Source organism: Macaca mulatta, chromosome 1 (genome assembly GCF_049350105.2).
Source record: "Macaca mulatta isolate MMU2019108-1 chromosome 1, T2T-MMU8v2.0, whole genome shotgun sequence".
Taxonomy (NCBI): domain Eukaryota; kingdom Metazoa; phylum Chordata; class Mammalia; order Primates; family Cercopithecidae; genus Macaca; species Macaca mulatta.
The window spans coordinates 2,271,902-2,297,955 of NC_133406.1; the positions used below are offsets into that span (position 1 = coordinate 2,271,902).

General features: G+C 42.7%; 1 protein-coding gene across 6 annotated transcripts in view; it reads right to left on the reverse strand.

The window, feature by feature from the left end:
* Positions 1–1,600: 1,600 nt before the first annotated feature.
* The window catches only part of SCCPDH (saccharopine dehydrogenase (putative)), a 52,831-nt gene continuing 28,377 nt past the window's right edge, over positions 1,601–26,054 (reverse strand). For 3 of the 6 annotated variants that reach the window (XM_028849097.2, XM_028849093.2, XM_015127769.3), the window contains 7 exons: positions 10,890–11,020; positions 10,174–10,291; positions 9,234–9,353; positions 9,071–9,127; positions 4,741–4,852; positions 3,291–3,372; positions 1,601–2,237 (listed from right to left, as the gene is read on the reverse strand). In XM_028849097.2, the coding sequence (XP_028704930.2) occupies positions 2,132–2,237; positions 3,291–3,372; positions 4,741–4,852; positions 9,071–9,127; positions 9,234–9,353; positions 10,174–10,291; positions 10,890–11,020 (726 nt within the window). In that variant the 3' untranslated portion in view covers positions 1,601–2,131. Of the gene's footprint in view, positions 2,238–3,290; positions 4,192–4,235; positions 4,853–9,070; positions 9,128–9,233; positions 9,354–10,173; positions 10,292–10,889; positions 11,021–26,054 lie in introns of all 6 variants that reach the window. The other 3 variants (XM_028849095.2, XM_028849090.2, XR_013415877.1) reach the window with 2 other exon arrangements.

Here is a 26,054-nt window from a genome sequence, read left to right on the forward strand (position 1 = left end):
AGTGAACTGAAAAAACTGCTGTAACCGTGGAGCCCACATGTGGAGCACCTCGTGGTGACAGCCAGGACAGGGCCAGCAAAGGCCTCACAGAACCCTGGTAAGACTCTGTTAGTGAGACGCAGCAACAGTAGAGGCCGGGCAGACTCAGTTCAAAAGACAGAAGCCTTTCCTACTCCCAGTGGCCAGGCCGAGGGAGGTCTTTTGAACTGAGCCTCAACGTTTTTGACAATTAGCAGTTTACTCACCTGAGGTGAGTCATATACTTTCAGCAAATGGGAGCAGGCAGAACCTTGGGGGATTAAAAGGAAAATCAGGACGAGACACACACGTACCTCAAGCCAGAGGATGGGGTCACACTGCTACCTTCAGAATCAGGGTCAACGCTCGAGCATACATTGCAAAAGCTAGAAACAGGGACAGGATAGCTTCACCTAGCGGTTCCCAAATGCGTATCAAAAACACAGAGGCTCCGACCTCCTGACCTCCTGAATGCAAACTCCTGGAGGCACTGAGGAACCTGGAGGCACTGAGGAACCTGGAGGCACCGAGGAACCGGGAGGCACCGAGGAACCTGGAGGCACCGAGGAACCTGGAGGCACCGAGGAACCGGGAGGCACTGAGGAACCTGGAGGCACTGAGGAACCGGGAGGCACTGAGGAACCGGGAGGCACTGAGGAACCTGGAGGCACTGAGGAACCGGGAGGCACTGAGGAACCTGGAGGCACTGAGGAACCGGGAGGCACCGAGGAACCGGGAGGCACTGAGGAACCGGGAGGCACCGAGGAACCGGGAGGCACCGAGGAACCTGGAGGCACCGAGGAACCGGGAGGCACTGAGGAACCTGGAGGCACTGAGGAACCGGGAGGCACTGAGGAACCTGGAGGCACTGAGGAACCGGGAGGCACCGAGGAACCGGGAGGCACCGAGGAACCTGGAGGCACTGAGGAACCCACTGCTGTTCTGTGACTCGGATGTGCAGCTCGTCGCGGGCTCGATTGCTCCGGCACCACTTTCTAATTTTAGAGCTGGTAAAACCTTTCCTAAGGTCCCACAAGTTAGGGCACAGCTGAGGATCTGTATCTTGTGACGACCAGGCCAGGACAGAGGAAGCAGAGGTAGGCTGGGCAGTACTGCCACCAAGAATCCCCGTCGTCGAGTTAGATGCCCCCCTTCTTCTTACAGGCAGAGCAGAAGGGTCTCCCAACACGAATCATAGTCCTAAATATTTCATGTTCCTCACTGTTTAGTAGAAATTCCATAAAGGAGTGGCTGTCTTGTTTAGTTAACGAACAACATGATCGCTCTGTATATATGTGTTTATTATATGCTTATTACAAAAGGAAAAGTCTTTTGCCTTATTTTAGGGCTTCCATGTAAAACCTAGTTAAAATACAAAAAGTAAATTAGAGAAAAATTCTGCTTAGGCAGTGGAAATTGACAGCAACTTATAAGCTGTATCCTTAAACCTAGTCACAGACATAGAATTAGGTAAAGATAAAATGATAAGCCCACTTATTGGCAAGAAACAGGTTAGGCCACTTAAGCAGCACGTTTCTACCACTATACAAATACGCAGGCAGGTCCAAACATTAAACCACCATTCAATTGACAACCCTTTATTTTTCAACTTAGGTAACAGTCCAAAATCAGTGTAGATGGGTGAAAAACTAGGCAAAAATAGCAAAGAGTGCAGTTTCATTTAGCAAAGGCTCAAGACAGCACGTGGAGACACTCACTGGAAGGTGAGATTCCCTTCCCGCTGCAGTAAGGCAAGCGGCAGCTCCGGTCGGACACTAACGCTGCTGCGCGCCCTCCGGAGCAATGCTGCTGCAGCACACGGCGGGCACCGCCTCCCCTTAGACCTGCCAGCTCATTCATGAACACCTACCAGGAACACATCAGTGAAAAATACGTCAAATATGAGTTCTCTCTTATAAGCAATAAAATCACAAAATCAGCTGAGATTTGAAATTTAGGGTAAGCTAGGACAATTTCCTGCTTTTTAATATATAGATATTTTAGATTTGACAATCGTTTCCACATATACTCAGGCTTACAGAAGAGTTTCAAATATCAAATAGAGAAGCTGTTAATTCGCGCATGTTATGACTTCAGTTAATTCTTCTAGTGTTCAGACTTCAGAGCTGCTAATAACACTAAACTCAATACCGTGTTTGTTGAGTCTGTCAATCAACTTTGTTTTGGAAAAAGCTGCTCCAGGTGTGAAGACCCCGCCCCTAGAAAACAACAACAAGAAACAGTGCACTCAGCTCCTCTCCAGTCTCCTGTTTCACAGGCCTCACTATCAAATTGCTACAGAACCCAGGAAAACTCGAGTCTTCTTGCTCATCACGGCTACCTTTGATTCCTTCCTAAAACCAGCCAAATGAGCAAGTAGCTATTAGTCAGGAGAAACCTGCACCACAGCCAACCCTATCTAGACTGGCTCCGTTCCTGGTGATCCTGTTTCCATTCTATGCCATTCTATTCCATTCTATGCCTGTGTCCAAGGCGCACACTGTGCGCCATCACCCTGAAGAACCGCTGTTGTTTATAAGGACAGTCCTCAGACTCGGGGGGGATTAAAGAAAGACCCAAATGGAATAAATTTAGGTAATCAATTATTATTAAAGTGTAAACAGAACTTAAATTGGATGAAAAAGAAGTTTTTAAAAATGTGATAGCTAACATTCATAAATGCTAAATATTTTCAAGGGGGACCTAAGTATTTGAAACAATTGTATATAGGTTTTACTATGTACAAATTTTACTTTTATTAATCCTGTTTTGGGTCATGCCCGATTTACTTCTCAGCAGCAGGACTCTGCTCATTTGAAAAGCCGGCCTCGTTTCAGGTGAGAGCTAAATGCTCCAGTAAGACAGTACGTCTGATCACCATCTAGCCAGGATCTCATGGGTCCGCTTTTTGCTGGTGTCAGGCAGTTCAGCACTGACTGGAGGCTCCTAGTAATACTACTTAACAACAGGGACCTGTTTTGTGTGGCTGACTCTGGACTTGAGCTATTTTTATAAAGAGCTGAAGTTAACTTATGGCTCTCCGACTTTTCTGTCTCCTCTCATTTACCTCCACAGTTGTTCCTCTGGGACCAGCTCTGGGCTGGTAAGAAGCTGTCCTTCTCAAAGTTTTAATTTACCTATATTTTTGGAGCAAAGGAACTGAACTATAAATGCTTATGTGCAAACCCAAAGCCTGAAAATCAAATCAAAATAAGCTAAAATATAACACAGATAAAAAAGATATCTTCTAATTGGAAGAAAACCAAACTTACGCCTTAGGCAGATCAGAAGCATCATTTAGAAGAGTCATGGCTGCCTGGACCATAGCTATGGGGGTAGCCACATAGCCAGCCTCTGCAGAAAACAGTTGATCAAGGAAAAAGAAAGCATTCATAAAGTATCCATGCAGCGACATCAAAAATCAAATGGTAGATTTTATATCTAACTCTAGGTGTGCAGATTTCTTTTCAATAGATACTCTAGTCACTTAACAAAAATAACATTTCTATAGTATTTATTAAGTGTTAGGAACTGTACTGTTTTAAATCTATTAAACTCATTTAATTTTCATAACAAGTATTTAAGGTCAATATTATTTTTATCCCATGGAGAGAGAGGTTAAGTGACTTGCCCAAACTAACAGGTAGTGACTGAGCCAGAATCGCACCCAGGCAGCTGGTTCCAGAGGCCACACTCCCACCCACTGCACCGCACTGCTTCTTGACAATCACTGAAGCCAATGATCCTGGCCGATCCCTATCTGTATTCACACACTTCACTTAAAAACAACAACAACAAAAACCCTCTCAATGTTTTTCTTAAAGAAAAATGACTAAACACGAGTAAGTTAAAAAAATGTTTACAAACAAATGGAACGTTAGCATTTATAATCCTGTCAAATAAGGAAAATACAGTCAACTTACCTTAAAAAGTCAGGTGGGAATTTGAGAAAAGGGCAAGATGGAAACATACTATCATCTGGCTTGATTAAAATCCCTGCGGGCCAGGCATGGCAGTTCATGCCTGTAATCCCAACACTGAGGATTGAAGGCTGAGGCAGGAGGATTGCTCGAGCCCAGCCTAGGCAACATAGTGAGACCCCGTCTCAATAAAAAATAATAGCCTGTGACCTATCAGGGCTGACAGTAATTATACCACAGTTCACAAGTGGACCTGTCTGTCTCTGACAGTAATTATACCACAGTTCACAAGTGGACCTGTCTGTCTCTGCATAGTTCTCTAAAATGTATAGCAAAAGTTCTTGAATGTTTTTGGGCAACATTCTTTTAACAACCTATCAGAAGCCATTCCCTTCCCTTGAAAAGTGCACGTGTGCATACACATTTTACAAACAATGTCAGGGTGTTCGGAGACTAAAGAAATCCTAGACCACATATTTGACTGATGTTATAATTACATTGCTTGCATATGAGACTCAAACAGGTAAATACCAAACAATCCCTCTTCCTATTAATACTAATTAAAACTTGCCATTCGGAATTATTGAATCATACTCCAAAAAAAGCCAGAGGGAAGGATGCACTAATAAAATTGGATTATATCAATAATTTCAATCTTCTTTTGACAGAATAATTTTAAGTTACTTAATTTGTACAAATGTATTTCTAAAACAAGCTTTAAAAAGAACATATTGTAATGGCATTCTACTTTACAGCTAAGGGTACAAGATTCCCAAGCATTCTTAAGTGATATATGAAATACCTGGTCCTTTCACCTGCGTACAGATTTTGATATTTGGTTTGTTCTTATCAGTACCAAGGCCTTGGCTGTATCCTTGACCAAAGAACATCAACGTGAATGAGGCAGCATCAATCTGTGGAAGAGAAAGCAAAGGGTGCATTTCATAAATACGTCATTTCCTCCTGGAACATAGTAAAACCGACTATTCTATTTCAAGGGAGACATTTTCAACAGATGCAAACATTATTTTATCGGCCAGAATATCCTGTCATCATTTAAGCATGGAGCGAAAATGAATTCTTTGAAGCTGTAAGTTTTGAAGACTGATGTGATGCTGGGGGGAAGGGGAGTGGTAAGAAATAGGGAAGAAATAAAGATGAACTGGAAATAGTTTTTATTGGGGGACAGAATATAGAAATCTGGTTTTAGATACCTATTTGAGGCGATAAGACAAAAATAACCAGCAAGTAATGGAAATATGGGCCTGGAGTACAGGTATATAATTGTTCCATAATTGTTCCACTTAAAGATGTAAAAATTCGACTCAAAAAATTAAATTATAGAGGACTTATCCTAGCATGTTTCACAATCACTAAATTTAGGAATGAGGTGATAAAGAATTCAATCATGAGCAACACATTTTTATTAAGTATTAACTAAGGGTCAGAGACCATGTTAGGCCCTGAGACATAAATATATGATCACTGCCTTTCCTGGAGCTTACAGTTTAATAGGAGGGAAGGGGGAGAGAGAGAGAACCAGATTAAATGACAATATGAGACACGAACTAAAACACACAGGAATAGCTCAGAGGAGGGTGTTACTAATCTACCAGGCAGAGGGCAATGGTTCTGAAGTGTACACACACACACACACAAACACATTTTAATATCTTTTTTTAAAACCCAAAAAGTAGATGGATTCCAGAAAGGAGAACCCATTATTTAAAGGGAAGAAGGGATGCAATCGCATAGCCTTTTCAGAACATACAATTCAAGAGGTACAGACGAGGTCAGATACACAGGCCACACTTGTCCCCTCTCCTGCTATGGCACCCACACTCATGGGTTCTAATCCTCCCTCAGGCTACACACACTATCCAACCCAGCATAGTCTCTGGGTGGCTCCTACCAATCAATCTCAAAGTTGGATGAAACATGAAACCGATGTGCTACCCAGAACTAGATCATGAAGGGTCTAGGACGGCCTCACATCTCTGAAGATGGACTTCCGGCCAGTTGTGCTCCAGGGATGGGTACCAAAACCACTCAGATCTGGAACCTTCTTCCTTCCTCCACAGCAGTGATTCTCAACCCTGGCAGCACATCAGCATCACTGGGCAGGTTTAGAAAGCCCCAGTGCCCAGGCTGCATTCCAGACCAACTGAACCAGAGTCTCTGGTCATCTGTTTTGGCTTCTCTTCCACAGTTGGGAACCAATGCTCTATGCTTTCAGGCCCCACTCCAGACCCACTGAATCAGAATGTCCAGAAGCAGGATGAGGGCATGTGTAGGTGAAAAAAGCTCCCTAGGTGATTCTTTTTATTATTATTATTATTATTTTGGAGACGGAATTTCACTTTGTCACCCAGGCTGGAGTGCAGTGGCATGATCTCGGCTCACTGCAAGCTCTACCTCCTGAGTTCAAGCAATTCTCCTGCCTCAGCCTCCTGAGTAGCTGGGACTACAGGTGTGCACCACCACGTCCAGCTAATTTTTGTATTTTTAGTAGAGACGAGGTTTCACCATGTTGGCCAGGCTGGTCTCGAACTCCTGACCTCAAGTGATCCGCCCTTCTCAGCCTCCCAAAGTACCGGGATCACAGGTGTGAGCCCCTGTGCCCGGCCATGATTCTGATATATGAAATCTCAGTTAAGAATCACTGCCAAAGCAGTGGGTCAGGATGGCCATGATTCTGATACATGAAATCTCAGTTGAGAATCACTGATACAGCAGTGGGTCAGGACGGCCATGATTCTGATACATGAAATCTCAGTTAAGAATCACTGCCAAAGCAGTGGTCAGGACGGCCATGGTTCTGATACATGAAATCTCAGTTAAGAATCACTGCCAAAGCAGTGGTCAGGACGGCCATGGTTCTGATACATGAAGTCTCAGTTGAGAATCACTGATACAGCAGTGGGTCAGGAACATTTTATAAAGAAGGCAATGACAAGGTCAGATTTTCTGTCTTAGAAAGATCTCTTGGACAGCAGTGGGAAGAAAGAAAGCATAGGAAGGCTATGAAAAGTTGAAGCAAGAGACGGAAGCCTGCACTACCAGCCACGAGCCGGAAGCCTGCACTATCCACAAAGTAAAACAGCAACCCAAAGAATAACAGAAAATATTTTCTAGTCCTTTTGTTCATTTTTGAATTGGGTTGTTTGTTTTTTGTTGTTGAGTTCTAGGAGTTCTCTTTATTTTCTGGATATGAATCTTCTGTCAAATATATGATTTGAAAATATTTTCTCCAAAGAAGACATACAAATGGCCAATAATTACAAATGAAAAGATGTTCAACACTAATAATCATCAGGTAAATGCAAGTCAAAAATACAGTGAGATGCCTCCTCACGGCCATTACAGAAAATAACATGTCGGTGAGGAGGCGGAGAAACTGGAACTCTTGTATACTGCTGGTGGGAAGGTAAAACGGTGCAGCAGCTCTGCAGAACAATTTAGTGGTTCCTCGAGAAGTTAAATATATAATTTACGTATGGTCTAGCATTCCATTTCTGAGTATACACCCAAAAGAATTTAAAGCAGAATCTTGAAGAGGTTGTCTGTACACCCACGTTCGCAGCAGCATAACTGGCAATAGCCAAAAGCTGGAGGCAACCCATGTGTTCACTGATGAATGAATGGATGCACAAAATGTGATCCCAACAGGCAACAGACAATCATTCATCCTTAAAGAGGAAAGAAATTCCACCATATGCTACAATGTGGATGAACCTGGAAGACCTTATGCTAAGTGAAATAAGCCAGTCACAAAAAGACAAAGACTGATTCCACTTACATGAGGCACTTGGAGTCATCAAATTCAGAGAGACAGAAAGTGGAATGTGGCTGCCAGGGGCTGGGGGAAGGGGGAAATGAGGAGTTACTGTTTAATGGGTGTAGAGTTTCAGTTTTGCAAGATGAAAAGTGTTCTGGACATGGATGGTGGTGATGGCTGCACAAAAATGTGAATGTACTTAATACCACTCAACATTTTAAAATGGTTAAGATAGTAAATTTTATGTTTTGTGTATTTTACCACAATAAGAAGAAAAAAGAGGCTGGGTGCGGTGGCTCACGCCTGTAATCCCAGCACTCTGGGAGGCTGAGTCGGGTGGATCACGAGGTCAGGAGTTCAAGACCATCCTGGCCAACATGGTGAAACCGTGTCTCTACTAAAAATACAAAAAATTAGCCGGGCGTGGTGGCGCATTCCTGCACAGTGCTTACCTTAAGTGCACAGGAGGGGGAATTAGCCTTGTACAAGGGAATATATCATCCAGAGAGGAGGAAAGAAGTCAAGATGGGAACAGTGATGATAGGTCTGAAGGTAGGAATTTGAGGGGATCCAAAACGGTGCTCTCAGTTATTTTAGTGAGGTAGGAGTTGGGATAATTTGCAGATAGGGAAGACAGCTGCAGTTGGGTAGATTTTGAAAAAAGCCACTGAGAGGAAATAAGAGGCAGGACTAACGAAAAGGAAAAGAATCAGCAAGTGATGCTAACATTCCACAGAGGGGGAAATGGGAACCTGCTGCTACCATCTGTTCAGCAGTGGGATTTCCCCCGGGGTGCCTGGTGTCAAGGAGATGAAAGCTGATGACCCAAGGCCTGAGCCAGGGCTGGGATCTGTGAGCCAAATGGTAGAAAATGAGGCAGTCCTATTGTTAGGGATACTGGACACACAGAAATTCACTTGCTCCACCATCGGAATCCAGGGGGTGTGGAAGAGGAAGTGAAACTGGGGCAGAGGCGGCACAGAGGAAAAGATAACAGAGGAGAGAAACTAGGAGGAAAAATATTTGAGATTTCTAGAAGTAAAGAGAACACAATTTCTGGAGCTAAATGGCTGGTTCTCATCCTAGCTGGGGCATGTACTAGCCGGAGAAACTTGGGCAGGTTTCTTAGCCTCTGTGTGCCTCAGTTCTCTAATCCATGAAATGGAGATAATAATAATACCTGCATTCAAGGGTGTTTGAAAAGATTCAATTATCTAATTTACATAAAGCACTTAAAAGAGTGTCTGAAACACAGTGCCCTGTCAAGTGCTAGATGATACTGTCATTGCACTGAGGATAAGTAAAAACAAAGAAAAATATTATTTTAGTGTCTGAATACAAAAGAAAGGATTACCTGTTTTTGTGTTGGGCCTTGTTTTGAAAAATAGCCAAAGGAGAAGAACCATGGGAACTAAAGGAAAAAACAAAAAACAAAAAAACACCTCAGTGATATTTTTTTAAAACCCATGGAAAATACTTCTAATACAAATAATCTAATTTCATAAAATCTTACTTACTTTTATGAGAAGTTGCCTTCCAATTCCAAACCTCACAAAGAATAAAAAGAAAAGTCCTGCAAACATCAGCTTAATAACAGAGGTGATTCCTCCCACAGTTACGTAAGCAGCATACTGAACCTGGATGATGGAGAATACAAAGTTAGAACAGTACTCCCTGCATTTTAGACCAAGTAATACAACAATGTTAGCTACCTGTACCTTTCTCTTCCATCACAAATGTGGAACAAAAGCAGTTTCCACTTTACAAATGCATTATGTTCTGAAACCTTGTTCAGAAACCAGACACTGGGAGCCTATTTTCTGTCTTGTTTGTCAGACCTGGTGAACAGGAAGTGTGATAGTCTACTTTTTAAAGAAAATTGTTTATAAATAGTAATTAGCTTCCCCTACTTGGACACAAAAATCTACATAATCCCTAATGTATCTGAGCTTAGCAATCACACATTACAGAATGCAGAGAATTTCCTAGGAGAAAATGCCCTCCACCTTTTAACTTGAAATATAGTTTCCTCCTGAAGTCTCGGCAATGAAAGCAATTACTTTCCTCACCAAAAGCAGCAGGACGGCACTCCAGGTGTGGCAAGGAGAGAAGGACAGAAAGAGTTCCAGACATTTCCACAAGCAAAAGAGTTTCTAGCAACTGAAACGCTAAACAGGGATTCTGGGGTGCTTATGACAGCAGGATTTCCCATACTGAATTTGCTGCTATTGTGTTACATTAAAAAGATATTCAGCAGCCAGATCTGAAGCAAAAGACAAGGCTGTAAAACACAAAATGTTCTACCCTAATGATTCTGTATATTTCCAGAGGCTGAAACGTATTATTTAGCTCTTCCTTTTTCTGCCTTATAAACAAAAATATCCCACACTGAATAGATAGGGGAACTGTAACACACACAGAATATTCTTTATTGATAAATAAACCATATATACTTACTGGTGATTCCTCTAAATTTTCATACAAGTAACGTTGAGTCCTCTTTACAACAGACACATCAGATCCCATAAAAGGAATGGAATAACCTTTGAGTTCCCGACAATAAGAAATTGGCCACCTGCAAGACAGGCCTATGAATATTTTGCATTTCCTGCAGTTACAGCTTTGGCTGGTAAATGTCTGAATAAGCAGATCAGTGGCCGGGCGCGGTGGCTCGTGCCTGGAATCCCAGCATTTTGGGAGGCGAAGGCAGGAGGATGACTTAAGGCCAGGAGTTTGAGACCAGCCTGGGCAACAAAGAGAGACTCTGTCTCAAAAGGAAAAAAAAAAAAAAAACCAGAATGCTCCTTTCAACAGCCCAACCCTAAATTCTTATCTCTGAACTCCTCACATATGTCCTGCAGTACAAAACTAAAGTACATTTTTAAAAAAGAAAAAAAGTTCTCACATAAAATTTAGTTGACAGTTAATTTCTACATTGATAGGCAAAAGTCATAAAATTCACTTATTTCCTAGGATTCAAATGTTTTATTATATATGAAGTACTTAAGCTTATGGTAATGTATTAATTATAACTTATTTATCTGTGAAAACAATTCTGAACTTACTACAAAATAGTCCCCAAGCTTTTCTTAGTAACATACTTTATTAATAGCCAACCCAACAACAATATACTTAGACTACATATGTAAAAAATGGATTTTAAGTAAATATACCTTCTCTTCAATTTTGGACCAATGAGTGGGACAGGTTTCAGATTCGACGCATTTCGTAGTTTTCTCAAATTACTCTGATCTCCAAAACCATAAATTGCTGACTTCCAGGTACCATCATGAATGCTCAACCCCTAATAAAATATTTCAAGAGTTAAAGAAACGTGTCTTAAGGGATAGTTAAAAACAATATTTCACTTACATTTGGACAAGACATAATCCCTTATTTAATAATCTTGAGGTGAATTTTCATGACCAGCTAGGGAGCAGTCACATTCATTAGCTTGATCATACTCAATATTTACACCAAGAGAAGCCCTTTCTTTCCCCCTCCTATCATTCTTTATATTCTGTAATAAGTTACTTAGTTTTACTTCACCGATTTTACTCAAGTAATTGACCATATTCCTTTAAGATCAGCCACTCTAATCCTTTTTTTTCTGCCCCATATGATCTGCAGAATAGCCACTCTAATCCTCTCTCGATCCTACACAAACTCCTCGACATTTCCGGATATGGCCGTGTGCACATTTATGCATACATACACTGCGTACTGTGCATCTCTCCATCCTGCTACACCTGGATCCCTGTCTACCTCCAACACCTCTTACTCCAGCCCCAAGTTATAGATCTGTCTTCCTACAGAAGTCTTGGTAAAATAATCTTTTAAAACATTTAAAGTTCACTAATATGATTTGTATTTTAATTGCTTTCCTCAGTCCCTTGATTTCTTTTTGGTATCATAGCCAGTGCAGAGTCCTTAGTATTTGCTTGATCTTACTCAGACTCTCATTTATTCACTGATTTTTCATCCTTTCATGAGACTTTGGGCTGTCAGTGCCTTCCATTCTACCAATACTCTTTACACCTTCCGCAACCCTTACCCCCAGCGCCACCGAGAAACAAGTGGCTGAGATGAGACCCTGGGAGAGGACATGACCTCTGAACTTAATATCACAGCGCTGGTCTTTTTTTTGAGACAGAGTCTCGCTCTTATCGCCCAGGCGGGAGTGCCAATGGCACGATCTCAGCTCACTGCAACCTCCACCTGCTGGGTTCAAGCAATTCTCCTGTCTCAGCCTCCTGAGTAGCTGGGATTACAGGTGCGTGCCACCACGCCCAGCTAATTTTTGTATTTTTAGTAAAGACAGGGTTTCACCATGTTGGCCAGGCTGGTCTTGAACTCCTGACCTCAGGCAAGCCACCCGCCTCGGCCTCCCAAAGTGCTGGGATTGCAGGCGTGAGCCACTGCACCTGGCCTAGCGCTGACCTTTCTTTCCCAACCTCTAGGTGGGCCTTTTAATTCTCTATTACATGAATAAACTTCACTTATTATATCGATTGTACATCATTGTATTATGTCCTTCCTTCCATGTTGTTTACATTGTTTAGGTGAACAGAGTAATTCAGAAAGATTCAAAACCAATTCTGTCACAAGATTTTCAAAGAGGGATATCCGTGAGGCAGATATGACAGTACCTTTCATTGTTAATAAACAAACTAAGAGCAACAATAAAACCATCAAAAGATTCAGGTTTTCCTATCTCAGCTTTGATGATACTGAAAAGCAGAGATACCAAATCTAACTTTCATTCTGGTACAGATTTATTTCTTCTGTTTTATTAAAACTACAACAGAACTAAAGTCTTAAAGGTTTGATTTGTTGTCTACTCAGTCTGAGCCTAGCCAAAAGGGCCTATGTGAATCTCTACAAATGTGAAGATTCCAAGCACCAGGAGAAAACAGCTTTTTAAAAATCTAAAAATATTTTCTTATACGACTAAGCCATCAAAAATTACATTCAATTAAAAAAAAATTGCCTTTCACAGAAAAATATAGAGATGTACCTACTACAATTTTATTAAATTGTATATTGATATATGTTATGAAGCCAACGTACATGTAAACATCCAGGCCAAGAACTACAGGTGGCCAGCAACTAAGAAGGCCCTCCTTCCATCCTGCCTTTACAGTAATCAAGAAAAATTCTTTTCTTTAGAGTTTAATCACCTAAGAATTCATCCCTAAGCATTACAATTAGTTTTGCCTGTTTCTAAGCTTTACAGAAATGCAATCAAGCATGATTTATTACTTAGCATTTGGCTTTTTATGTTTGAAATTATGATGTCAGGATTTATCACGGGTTGTAAGTAACTCCTACACTGCAGCCAGCCTTTTGACTTTCTTACCCGTGTGTTTTGGGAAACATTCTCAATTTTAAAAGTACACAAGTACATCACTTTTTCATTACATTTAATGCCTCTTTGTCTTTTTGTAGAAGCCATTCCCAACCATGAGGGCTTCCATAATCCATCTAAACTTGATTTTTGTATAGGGTGCAAAAGTATGAATCCAATTCCATGTTTTCTCCAAGCAGACACTCAATTGTCCCAGCATCATCTCCTGAAAAGCCTCCTTCCTGTTCCTGCCATCTTGAAGCCTGGAGGCCTGCTGGGAGGAGGAATTCTAAACGACAAGCATGTCTGGAAAGCTGTGGTCCAAGGCCATTTTTGCTATGAGCGGGATCTCCCGAACCAAAGGGAGGACACAGCTCTTCTTAAAACTGAAGGTATTTATGGCTGAGATAAAATGAGATGTGATTTGGGCAGGAGATGCGCTTATGTGTACAAAGAATAATACTGACTCCTGGCAGCAAACCAGGCAAAACCACAGTAACATGGAGAAAGGTGATGTGTGCCCACGGGCACAGTGGCACAGTGTGCCTAATTCCAAAGCAGCTTCCTGCTGAGGCCACTAGACATAGCAGCTCTGTGATGCTGTACTCCTCGAGGATCTGATCGAATGAAAAGTAAATAAATACAAATAAAAGTGGATTTGTAAAAAGAAAAGAAAAATGATAGGAAAAGCCTCTCTATCATATATCAAGGGTTTACCCTGACTTAATACCAGGTCTTCGTACCCAGGAGTGTCTTTCTGCCTTACTCTCTCTCAAGAATATCTTGCCAGTTCTCAGCCCTTTGAGTTTCCACACACATTTTAGAAACAGCTTGTCAAGATGCACATCAAAACAAACAAACCAAAAAATCCGTTTGTGATTTTGATGGGAACTGTGTGAGATTATAAACAAACTTGAAGAAAATTAACAACTACAAAATGGATTCATATTTTAATCCATGAATACGCTGGATCCTTCAATTTATGTCTTCTTTATGGCCCCTCAATAAACGTTTACAGTTTTCTTCACAGAAATCTTGTACACTTTCTATTACTTACTCTTAGGCACTTGATTTACTTAATGCTATCATAAATGGTCTTTTTTACAAAAATAATCACCTTCTAACCATAGCTGACATACAGAAATACCGCTGATTTTTATATTAATTTCATATCCAGGAACAATAAAAACTACTGTGGAAATAAATGAAACAGAATAGAAAAACCAACAAAACCAAAAGTTGGTTATTTGAAGAGGTCAACAAAACTGATACATTTTAGCTAGACAGACCAAAAAAAAAAAAAAAAAAAAAGAGAGAGAGAAAGAAAACCCAAACTACTAAAATCAGGAATAAAAGAGGGAACATTATTACCAACATTATCGAAATAAAAAGGAGTATAAAGGAATACTATGAATAAGTGTATGCCAACAAATTAGATAACCTAGGTGAAACGGACGCATTCCTGGGAAGACACTGTTAGGGGCTGAATTGCATCCCCACCCAGAATCAGAAATTGAGATGTTGAAGACCTAACCCCCAGCACCTCAGAATGTGACCTTATTTGGAAAAGAGTTTTACCAGCAGTTCACAAAACTCTTCTATTAATGCTAATGTTATCTGTAAGTTCTTTTTAATTTTCTACATTCACAGTTATATCAGCCATCGAAAATAGTTTTGTTTCTTCCTTTCTAATCTATTTGCAGTTCATTTCTGTTTTCCCGCCTTACTCCCCCGGCTAGGATCTGGCTGAAGTAATGATAATGGGCATCTGTGTCTTATTCCTGATGTCAGAGCAAAAGTTTTTAATGTTAAACACTGGGCATCACACTTCTTACAATTTTTGTTTGTTTTAAAGAGATGGGGTCTCTTGCTCGGACATTCAGGGTGGAATACAGTGGTGTGATCATAGCTTACTGCGGCCTTGAACTCCTGGGCTCAAGCTATCCCCGCCTCACCCTCCAAGTAGCTGAGACTACTGGCGCACACCACCACACCCAGGTTGTTACAGCTTTTTTAAAAAAAATCTTCCCTGCTATTGTTAGTTTGCTGTAAAAATTAAAAAAAATTTTTTTTTTATTATTATACTTTAAGTTCTAGGGTACATGTGCACAACGTGCAGGTTTGTTACATATGTATACATGTGCCATGTTGGTGTGCTGCACCCGTTAACTCGTCATTTACATTAGGTATATCTCCTAATGCTATCCCTCCCCCCGGTCCCCTCCTCACAACAGGCCCTGGTGTGTGATGTTCCCCTTCCTGTGTCCAAGTGATCTCATTGTTCAATTCCCACCTATGAGTGAGAACATGTGGTATTTGGTTTTCTGTTCTTGCGATAGTTTGCTGAGAATGATGGTTTCCAGCTGCATTCATGTCCCTACAAAGGACACAAACTCATCCTTTTTTATGTGCTGTAAATTTAATCATGGATATTACACTTTATCTATCTACTTTTCTCTACTGACATGATCATATGATTTTCTAACTTTAGCCTGTAATGAGGTAAATTATAGATTATACAGTGCCAAACCTTGCGTTCCTGCTCTAAAACCAGTTTGGTCAAAATATATTATTCTGTGTATATATCGCTATTTTTAATTTACTAAATTTTGTTTAGGATTTTTACATCTATGTTCCCATGAGACTAGACCGAACTTTTCCATTATGGAATTGCTCTTGCAGGGTTTTGAAATCAAAGTTACGCTAGCCTTGTCCACTGAATTCATTCAACAAACAACTATTGAGATGCTATTATGTGACCAGTACTGTTTTAGGTGTTCAGTGAATTAAATGAGGACGATCCCTCCTTATGCGGTGCTCGCGTTTAGAGACAGTGATAAAGCTAACAGAAAAGGTCATATCTAGAATTTAGAAGGTGGGAAGCACCACAGCAGAAGAGAAAAAGGACAGCAGATAACATGAACTGCTAGTGCTAGGCAAGGGAGGTGGTTTGCAATTTTAAATAGGATGGTCAGGGCAGGCTTCAGTTAGAAAAGTGACATTTCAGAAAAGACGTGATGGAGGTGAGGGAGCTAGGCATGCAAATATCTGGGAGAACTGTTTGTAGGCAAAGGAAACCGCCAGTAAAAAAGCCCTAAGGCAGGAGTGTGCAGGTGTGTTCAAGGAGGAGAGCAGAAATCAGTGTCAATGGAGAACAAACGGGCAAAGTGTGGGGGAGAAGGCTGGAGAGGTCACTGGGGCCAGATCGTTCACAACCATTCAAACTACTGTAAGGACCAGGCTTTCTTTCTGAATGCAGCAATTCTGAGCTGAGGAGTGACACGGTCTAGGTTATGTCTGAAAAGGATCACAGTGGCCGTTATGTTGAGCATAGACTGTAGAATAGGTGGTAGCAAGGGAAGTGGCTAAAAAAAAAAAAAAAAAAAAAAGGGGTTGGATTCTGACATGTCTTAAGGTAGAGTCAACAAATTTCCTGACAGGTTGCCAGGTCTGGCACTAGACTGCTGTTCTGCAGCTACTCCTTATCCTTCTTCTCTTAAGCTTTTTATTTATACATAAAAACTTGTAGCTGGGAGTGGTGGCACGCACCTGTAATCTTAGCTATTCAGGAGGCTGAGGCAGGAGAATCACCTGAACCGGGGAGGCAGAGGTTGCAGTGAGCTGAGATCGTGCTACTGCACTCCAGCCTGGGCGACAGAGTGAGATCCCATCTCAAAAAAAAAAAAAAAAAAAAAAAAAGAAAAGAAAAAAATTGAATCATAGACTGATTCTGATTGTTCTTGTCAAAGGCAAGTATCTTGGGCCCCCAAAATCACTAAGGAAAACTCTAGCTGAAAACTGCTTAGGGCAAACCTGCCTCTCATTCTATTCAACGGCTCACTGAGATAGATGCATATCTGACTGCCTCCTTTGGAAAGGCTAATCAGAAACTGGCAAGAATGTAACGGCTGTGTCCCACCTGTCTGTGACCTGGAAGCTCCGTCCCCACTCCCAGGCTTCCTGCCTTTGCTTCAAGCTGTCCCGCCTTTCCAGACCGAACCAATGTACTTCTTACATGTAGTGACTAATGTCTCATGTCTCCCTAAAATACAGAAAACCAAGCTGTGTCCTGACCACCTTGGGCACACGTCGTCCCGACTTCCTGAGGCTGTGTCACGGGATGGGTGTGTCCTCAACCTTGGCAAAATCAACTTTTTTTTTTTTGAGATGGAGTCTTGCTCTGCCACCCAGGCTGGAGTGCAGTGGTGTGATCTCAGCTCACTGCAGCCTCCGCCTCCTGGGTTCAAGTGATTCTCCTGCCTCAGCCTCCAGACTAGCTGCGATTACAGGCACCTGCCACCACACCCAGCTAATTTTTTGTATTTTTAGTAGAGATGGGGTTCCACCATGTTAGCCATGTAGGATAGAATAAATTCCTCTTCAAAGGTTTCAGCCTGTAAATTGTTAAGTACAATGAGTTCTGAGATCCTCTCCAAGAACCAATGTATCAGTATGTTCCACTCCCGTTCTTTGTTCTTTATTTTAAAAGTTTAACTTCCTCGTTCTTTATGTCTCCTTGCCCCTAGTTTCAGTAAACAACCCCCACTTAGCCTCTAGCACCTGCTGGGACCTTAGTCACTCCTGGTCACCTGCTTTGACCTTAGTCACCCTTGGTCACCTGCCCTGACTTTAGTCATCCTTGGTCACCTGCTCTTAGTCATCCGAGTCACGTGTTCTGTAACCATTCTTCCTGCCAAGCTACTCACCCCATCACTCTGGCTTGTACCCCTGCTCTCTTTAAAATAGTCAACCGGATTTAGCTTAGACTGTGTGGTCCAACCCTAGCCAACAGGGGTAGGGGCCCTGTGTCAGGGATAAGAACCCCTTCTCCCTTGTTCAGTTGTGCTCTCACCATTGCTCCATCCACGAGACACACCCTTCTACAGAAGTAACGTTGCCTCAAGGAAGGAGACCACCCCAGTCTGTCTTATGCCCAATTACTGCCTCCAAAGAAAGAAGTAAAAACTAAAAGGCAGAAATGAAATCCACAAGCAGACGGCCCGGCGCCGCGCCCTGGCCTGGTAGTTAAAGATCGACCCGACCTAATTGGTTATTTGCATAAAAAAAGCACTGGGAAGATCCCTATCCTGTTCTGTTCTGTTCTAATAACTGGTACATGCAGCCCCCAGTCACGTACCCCCTGCTTGGTCAATTGATCTCGACCCTCTCACACGGACCCCCTCAGAGTTGTGAGCCCTTAAAAGGGACAGGAATTGCTCACTCGGGGAGCTCGGGTGTTGGAGACGTGAGTCCTGCTGAAGTTCCCGGCGGAATAAAGCCCTTCCTTCTTTAACTCGGTGTCTGAGGGGTTTTGTCTGCACCTTGTCCTGCTACGGCCTTGCTAAGAAAATTTATGTTCGAGTGCTATTTCTTTTGCGGCCCCCAAAATTTATTTCTAACAAACCTGGGAGCCCGCCCGGGATTCCCATTCTCCTCTGGGGAAGGGTCTGGTCCTCCCCAGTGAGGAGGCGCGCCCCGCTGCCTTGTTGCAGTGGCCTCAGGGGTAAGGAATCAACACCCACCGGGTGAGACAAATAAACCCGGACTCTCAGCAACGCGGAAAGGAGCTGGCCGGCAACCTGGGGAAAGGGATCCTCACACACCGCAGCGACAAGGTAACTCTGTGCACAGAGCGGCAATTACTTCCTTGGTGGTTGGGGTATTCTGGGGGTGTCGGGAGTGTGTGTGAATGCACGGAGCCTCCAGCAGGCGGCGCTAAAGGACAGGCGAGACATCTCTAATACGCGAGATCGCGCCGAACCAGGACCCAGTGTGGGAAATACCCCGAGCGAGGCAGGGAGCAAGAAGGATAAAGATGGTAACAAGCATATTCCCCTTGACAGCCCCCAGGTCTCGTGTTAAAATACTAGAAGGATAATGGGAAGACCAAAAACAAGAAAATGCAGCTGCTGTCCCAGACCCTTCTCCTGTCCCCACTGTCCCCTCCTTATAACCCTGCCTCTTGGGAACGTCCCAAGCGCCACTCACTACAGTGCTCTTTCCTGAAAGGGCTTCAGCACGAGATGGAGCAATGCAAAAAGGTTCTTCAGAACTTCCCTTTCCCCTCTTCCCAGGGGAAGAAAGAGCCATGATCCGTAGAGCTGCTATGGGAGCCTTGGAACATGAACACCCTCCTGGCCAAAACGTTCCTACAGCAGATCAAAACTTTCCCGCCCAAAACCTCAGGTGGGACAATGACAACGGAGCCCATCAAGAAAATATGCAGGACCTTAGGGAATCGATAATAAAGGGGATCAAAGAATCAGTATCCCAGAATCGTACCCGGACATTTTATATACAGCAAGGGAAAGAGGAAGAGCCTGTAACATTTTTTAGATTAAAGGAACAAATGAGAAAATATGCTAGTCTAGGTCTTGAGGATCCTCTTGGGCAGAGAATGTTAAAACTTCATTTTGTCAACAACAGTTGGCCAGATATTAATGAGAAATTACAAAAGATAGAGAACTGGAAAGATAAACCTATAGAAGAGCTTCTAAGAGAAGCCCAAAAAGTATATGTAAGAAGAAATGAAGAAAAAAGCAGAAAGCAAAAATTCTGCTGTCTACCATACAACAAAGTACCCAGGGGGCCAGAACCTGTAAAGAACCTAGACTCCCACTCTCCAGGCAATATAAAGAGTACGGAAGAGTAAAGCCAGGAGACTCAAAGGTAGAGAAAAAAAATCTTAGAGGAGAGAGAAAGACTGACAGAGGGAACAGAAGGAATCAAAGAGAGAAACAGAGAGAGAGTCAGAAAGAGAGAGAGAGAGAAAAGCAGAGAGAGAGAGAAAGAGACAGATAGGCAAAGAGGGAGTCAAAGAGAGACAGAGAGTCACAGAGAGAGAGAGACAGAGAGGGAGAGGCAAAGGGAGAGAAAGAGGACAAATGTTTCAAATTAAAAATAGGTCACTTCAAAAGAGAATGTCCCAAATGGGAAAAAGAACAAAAGTCATATATAAAAGCAAATCAGCTCATATTAAATTTCTGTTAATTCCAGAGGCAGGAACAAACCTATCAGAGAGAGATTTAATGCTAAAATTTGGCTTAGGCCTCTATATCGATCAGGGAAAATTCCTCCCCTCCCTATACTTGCTCCCCACTGCAGACAAAGAACACATTCATCCCAAAGTATGGTCAAAAGACGGGAATGGAGGGGAGTTACAGATTCCTCCGATTCGTATTAAATTTAAAAAATTAAAAACCTCTGGGGAAGTAGAAAAGAGAAAGCAATACCCTATTCCTTTAAAAGCAAGGGTAGATTTAAAACCTATCATTGATAATTGAAGGTCTTCTCCGTGATGGGCTTCTCCAACCCTGTATGTCTCCCTGTAACACTCCAATTCTGCCTGTAAAGAAGCCAGATGGGTCATACTGGTTAGTGCAAGAACTTAAAGCTATTAATCAGCCAAACGGGCTACCGTTTCTTAGCTCTACAACTGGCCTGCTTTGCAGCTAGGTAAAACCTAGGACGTATGGAGTTAAATGCTAGAAAAAGTCAAACCTTATCTGCACGTCTGTCTAGGTTCTAGGCTCTACACCTGGCACTAATTAAAATCCCAAACTTACAAGGTTTTCAACAAAAGTAAAGTTTGCTAAAAGTTAACAGTGTAACATGTACTATCCTAACTTCTAATCTTGTGGCCTTAGGTAGTCTAGTCCACAGACATGAAGGAAGTTTGCTTTGGAAAAGAATGGTTATTATGTTTGACATTAAAAAAAAAAAAAAAAAAGGAGAATTAGCCAGGCACAGTGGCTCATGCCTATAATCCCAGCACTTTGGGAGGCCGAGGCGGGCAGATCACGAGGTCAGGAGATCGAGACCATCCTCGCTGATACGGTCTCTACTAAACATACAAAAAACATACAAAAAAATTAGCTAGGCCTGGTGGCGGGCGCCTGTAGTCCAGCTACTTGAGAGGCTGAGGCAGGAGAATGGTGTGAACCCAGGAGGCGAAGTTTGCAGTGAGCCGCAATCACGCCACTGCACTCCAGCCTGGGTGACAGAGCGAGACTCTGTCTAAAAAAAAAAAAAAGGAGAATTTATGTAAAAAGAATCTTACATGGTAAATTCTTGTTCTAAAGTAAATTAACTGGTTGTTTAAAGAAAGGAATATTTACGACAAGTCAGAAAGTTAAGGCATGTCACAGATTGTCTGTGAAAGTCATGAAAAATGTTATAAAAGGGAATTTATGCAAGAAATGTTGTATAATTTAAAAGTAATTAGGCCTCCTGAATGTAAAACTATTGAAGAAACAGTTTATGTGCAAGGTGTGTAAGGAAAGTAAAATACACTTTTGGTAAAAGGATTACAAGGAGGCATAAGAATGTGAATTTTTACCTAAATTAAAACGTTAAAAAATTGTTTTGAAGGTTTAAGCAAGTTTTGAAACGTTAATTGTAAAGGAAATTCTGTGTGTCAACATGTTGGCTAAAGTTTCTGTAAACTGGACATTAAAATAAAAGCACAATGGGTTTTTCTTAAAGTACTAACCTGTTCTTTAACAAAAATTATAAAGGGTTGGCTGGGCGCGGTGGCTCAAGCCTATAATCCCGGCACTTTGGGAGGCCGAGAGGGGCGGATCACGAGGTCAGGAGATCGAGACCATCCTGGCTAACACGGTGAAACCCCATTTCTACTAAAAAATACAAAAAACTAGCCAGGCGAGGTGGCGGGCGCCTGTAGTCCCAGCTACTCGGGAGGCTGAGGCAGGAGAATGGCGTAAACCCGGGAGGCGGAGCTTGCAGTGAGCTGAGATCCGGCCACCGCACCCCAGCCTGGGCAACAGAGCAAGACTCCGTCTCAAAAAAAAAAAAAAAAATTATAAAGGGTTAAAAAGAGTCTATAAAAATCTTAACTTATGGCCAGACATTACAATTGGATAAATATGTCTAAAAGGTTTTATTAAAATTGAGTTTAACATTAATAGCACACTAATAAAAAGGTGAAAGGTAGCTGATCTGGTATAAAATCATACAGGAAGCATTGTCAAATATAAAATGGTGTTTGGCTTTCTGTGGTCTAAAAACTAATGAAAATAGGTGCTAAAGAGAATTCAGAAGGAAATTGGATATTGCCAGACCAGAGAAATGTTATCCAAACCCCTTATGAGAGAAATCTTGCTCCAGCTGTACCGAGGGACCACTGGGGGCCCCAAGCCCTGTGTGGCGCAGTCCTCGGAGTTTATGGGTGCATAGGAATTTACACCCTGGCCAAACGGGTTACAGACAATTGCTCAGTATGTAAGAAAACCAATCAACAAACTATAAAAGGATTACCCCTTGGGGGAAGCAGTCCAGGCTTAAGGCCATTCCAAAGTATCCAGATTCATTACACAGAGATGCCTCCAATTGGTGGTCTAAAGCATCTATTAGTAATAGCAGATCACCTTACTCATTGGGTAGAAACTACTCCCTTCTCAAGTACAACTGCTAGAAATGTAGTCAAGGCATTAGTTGAAAATCTTATACCCAGGTTTAGACTAACAGAAAGCATTGATTCAGATAATAGGACTCATTTCACTGTACACGTCATGAAGAAATTAGCCCAGGTACTGGAGTAATTTCGTGGGAATATCATACTCCCTGGCACCCACCTTCATCAGGAAGAGTGGAAAGAAAAAAACCAAACTCTAAAAAAAGCCACCTAACCAAATTAGTCTTAGAGACTCGGGTGCCATGGACTAGCTGCCTTCCCACTGCCCTGCTGAGAATCCGAACTGCCCCTGGGAAAGATGTTGGCTTATCCCCTTATGAAGTGCTGTATAGGTTGCCCTGTTTGCCCTCCACTGCTGACATGCCCACAGTCAAAACAAAAGATCAGTTCCTCAGAAATTACACATTGGGTTTATCTTCCACTTTCTCTTCCCTCAGAACTACAGGTCTTTTAGCACAGGTACCACCCCTAGAGTTTCCAGTACACCAACATCAGTATGAGGACCATGTCCTCGTCAAAAGCTGAAGGGAAGGAAAACTCGAACCAGCTTGGGAAGGACCCTACCTAGTGCTTCTCACCACGGAGACCGCAGTTCAAACAGCAGAAAGAGAACTCATCACACCTGGGTCAGAGGAGCACCACCGCTCCCGAATCATGGACAGCTATTCCAGGGCCAACTCCAACCAAGCGAAAGCGAAAGCGAAAACGGGTTTGAACCTCTTACCTTGCATCTCTTTCTTCTCCCCTTCTACTGCTAGTCCTCTCGTTATTAGTGTGACCAGGTCAAGTTCACCCCAAACCACTACTTTTGATGCTTGCCTTCTGATGCCCTGTGAAGATGTGTCAAACCAGAGGCAACTCTCCACTTCAGAAAAGTATCTTTATCCTTCTTCCTAGCACTCCTCAGACTGGAAATCTGTTAACTGAGATCAGTTAGTTTGGGCGGGCATTGACGAAGAATCCAGTATGAACTGGGAATCTTGTCCTCCTAGAGCAGAGCTTCTCTGCCGAAATGCGTCCAACGCGCTATAAAAGACCAAAGAGCAAGGATGGACGGCCCCAACTAGTACTTGATGTTTCTTAAAACCATATATTCATTTTACTGAAGGAGTCTCCCCTCCCCATTGTTAGCTGAGCCAATGTAATCCAGCACAGATTACCACCTCTGCGCCCCAGAGTTCTCCCCCTTCATTGGCCGTTTCTATGGTGTAGAAGTCTCAGGGAAGGACCCCATAGGATCTTTTGAAATGCGCTTCATTGCCTCCTCACATCCTGCACCTCCTTCTCCCTCTCCTAAATTCTCTGCTAACCAAACCTTCTCTCGTTATATACCCAATGATAAAACCTAAGTAGATGTTGTAGAGGTTAAAGATTTAAAACAAACTATAGCAATTGAAACAGGGTATCTGGACGCAAATGCTTGGCTGGAGTGGATTAAATATTCTGTTGGCAAGCTAAACAAAAGCAACTGTTATGCTTGTGCAACAGTCAGGCTAGATACCCAAATTGTCCCCTTTCCACTTGGGTGGTCCTCTCACAACCGGGCGTGAGCTGTACAGTAACTCTCTTCCAGAACCCCACAGCCCGAGGCGGGGAGTCATGCAAGACTCTTTCATTGCTGTTCCCTGAGGTCAAGAGCCCTGTGGGCAGCCCCCGAGGGCCATCTGGCCTCCAGCCCCTGATATTAACTTCACCTCCTGCCTTTCACGGCAGAGGGAAAAGTTAGCATTCCCTGGAGACTTTAGGGGGTGCAGCGAAACCAAGACTCTTCAAGAGCTTGCCAACCAGTCTGCCCTTGTTCATCCCCGAGCAGGTGTATGGCAGTACCGCGGGGGATACTGCTGGGTACTCTGCAAGTCATTAGAGCAGCACTTGTGCTCTAGTCCAGCTGGCCATCCCTTTCACCCTAGCATTCCGTCAACACGATCAAAAAGAAATCATGAAAGAAGTGCCCCACATGGGTCCTTTGACCCTCATGTTTTATATAAATGCTATTGGAGTTCCATGAGGAGAACCAGATGAATTTAAAGCCCGAGCTCAAATAGCTGCAGGATTTAAGTCAATATTTTCATGGGTGACAATTAATAAAAATGAAGACTGGATAAATTACATCTATGATAATCAGCAGTGGTTTATTAATTACACCAGGGATACTGTCAAAGGGACAGCAGAACACTTGGGGCCCACTGGCCAGATGGCCTGGGAAAACAGAATGGCCCTAGATATGATAGTAGCTGAAAAAGGCGGTGTTTGTGTTACGATAAAACTCAGTGTTGTACCTTTATCCCAAACAACACTGCCCCCACTGGGAGCATAACGAGGGCCTTACGAAGACTCACCGCTTTATCCAATGAACTAGCTAAAATGCTGGAGTCGATAACCCTTTATCAGGGTGGTTAGAAAGGTGGTTTGGTAAATGGAAAGAACTCACAGCCTCAATTCTCACTTCTCTTGCAGCTGTAATAGGTATACTCATTCTTGTTGGGTGCTGTGTCATACCGTGCATCCATGGGCTGGTACAAAGACTTATAGATGCAGCACTTACTAAAACCTCCCATAGCTCTCCTCCATCTTATTCAGATCAGCCTTTTCTTTTAAAGCACAGAGTCGAGCAGCAAAGCCAAGACACGTTTAAAAAGTTTGAAGAGGAAATAATATGAAAATTGAAAGGAGGGAAATTGTAGGATAGAATAAATTCCTCTTCAAAGGTTTCAGCCTGTAAATTGTTAAGTACAATGAGTTCTGAGATCCTCTCCAAGAACCAATGAATCCGTATGTTCCACTCCCGTTCTTTGTTCTTTAAAGTTTAACTTTCTTGTTCTTTACGTCTCCTTGTCCTTAGTTTCAGTAAACAACCTCCTCCTAGCCTCTATCACCTGCTCTGACCTTAGTCACCCTTGGTCACCTGCTCTGTTCTTAGTCATCCTGAGCCACCTGTTCCATAACTGCTCGTACCCCTGCTCTCTTTAAAAGAGCCAATCAGAATTAGCTTAGACTGTGCAGCCCAACCCTAGCCAATATCGGAATGACACAGCAGTAGGGGCTACCTGTGTCAGGGATAAGAACCCCTTCCCCTCCCCTGTTTAGGTGTGCTCTCACCATTGCTCCATCCGCAAGATGCACCCTTCTATAGAAGAAAAGTTGCCTTGCTGAGAAAATTTATGTTCGAGCAAAAGAAAATGTATTTCTTTTGCGGCACCAAATATTTATTTCTAACAGCCAGGCTGGTCTCGAACTCCTGACCTCAGGTGACCCACCTGCCTCGGCTCGGCCTCTCAAAGTGCTGGGATTACAGGTGTGAGCCACCAGGTCCAGCCTAACTTTCTTAATTAACTGAAACCTGTCTCCAGATTTTCTGGGTTCACACTCTATTACCCCAGGTCACATTGACTGGCTTAAGAACAAGCAAAATGACTAATCTTCTCTATTGTTTGACATATAAACTGGGCAGCTCTTCCCAAGAAATCATGAACCTTTATGACAAAGTATACCTGAGGATGCCAGTACTTCCCTGCTCCATCCAGAGGCTACACAAAGAAAAGTAGCAGAAACGAAAGA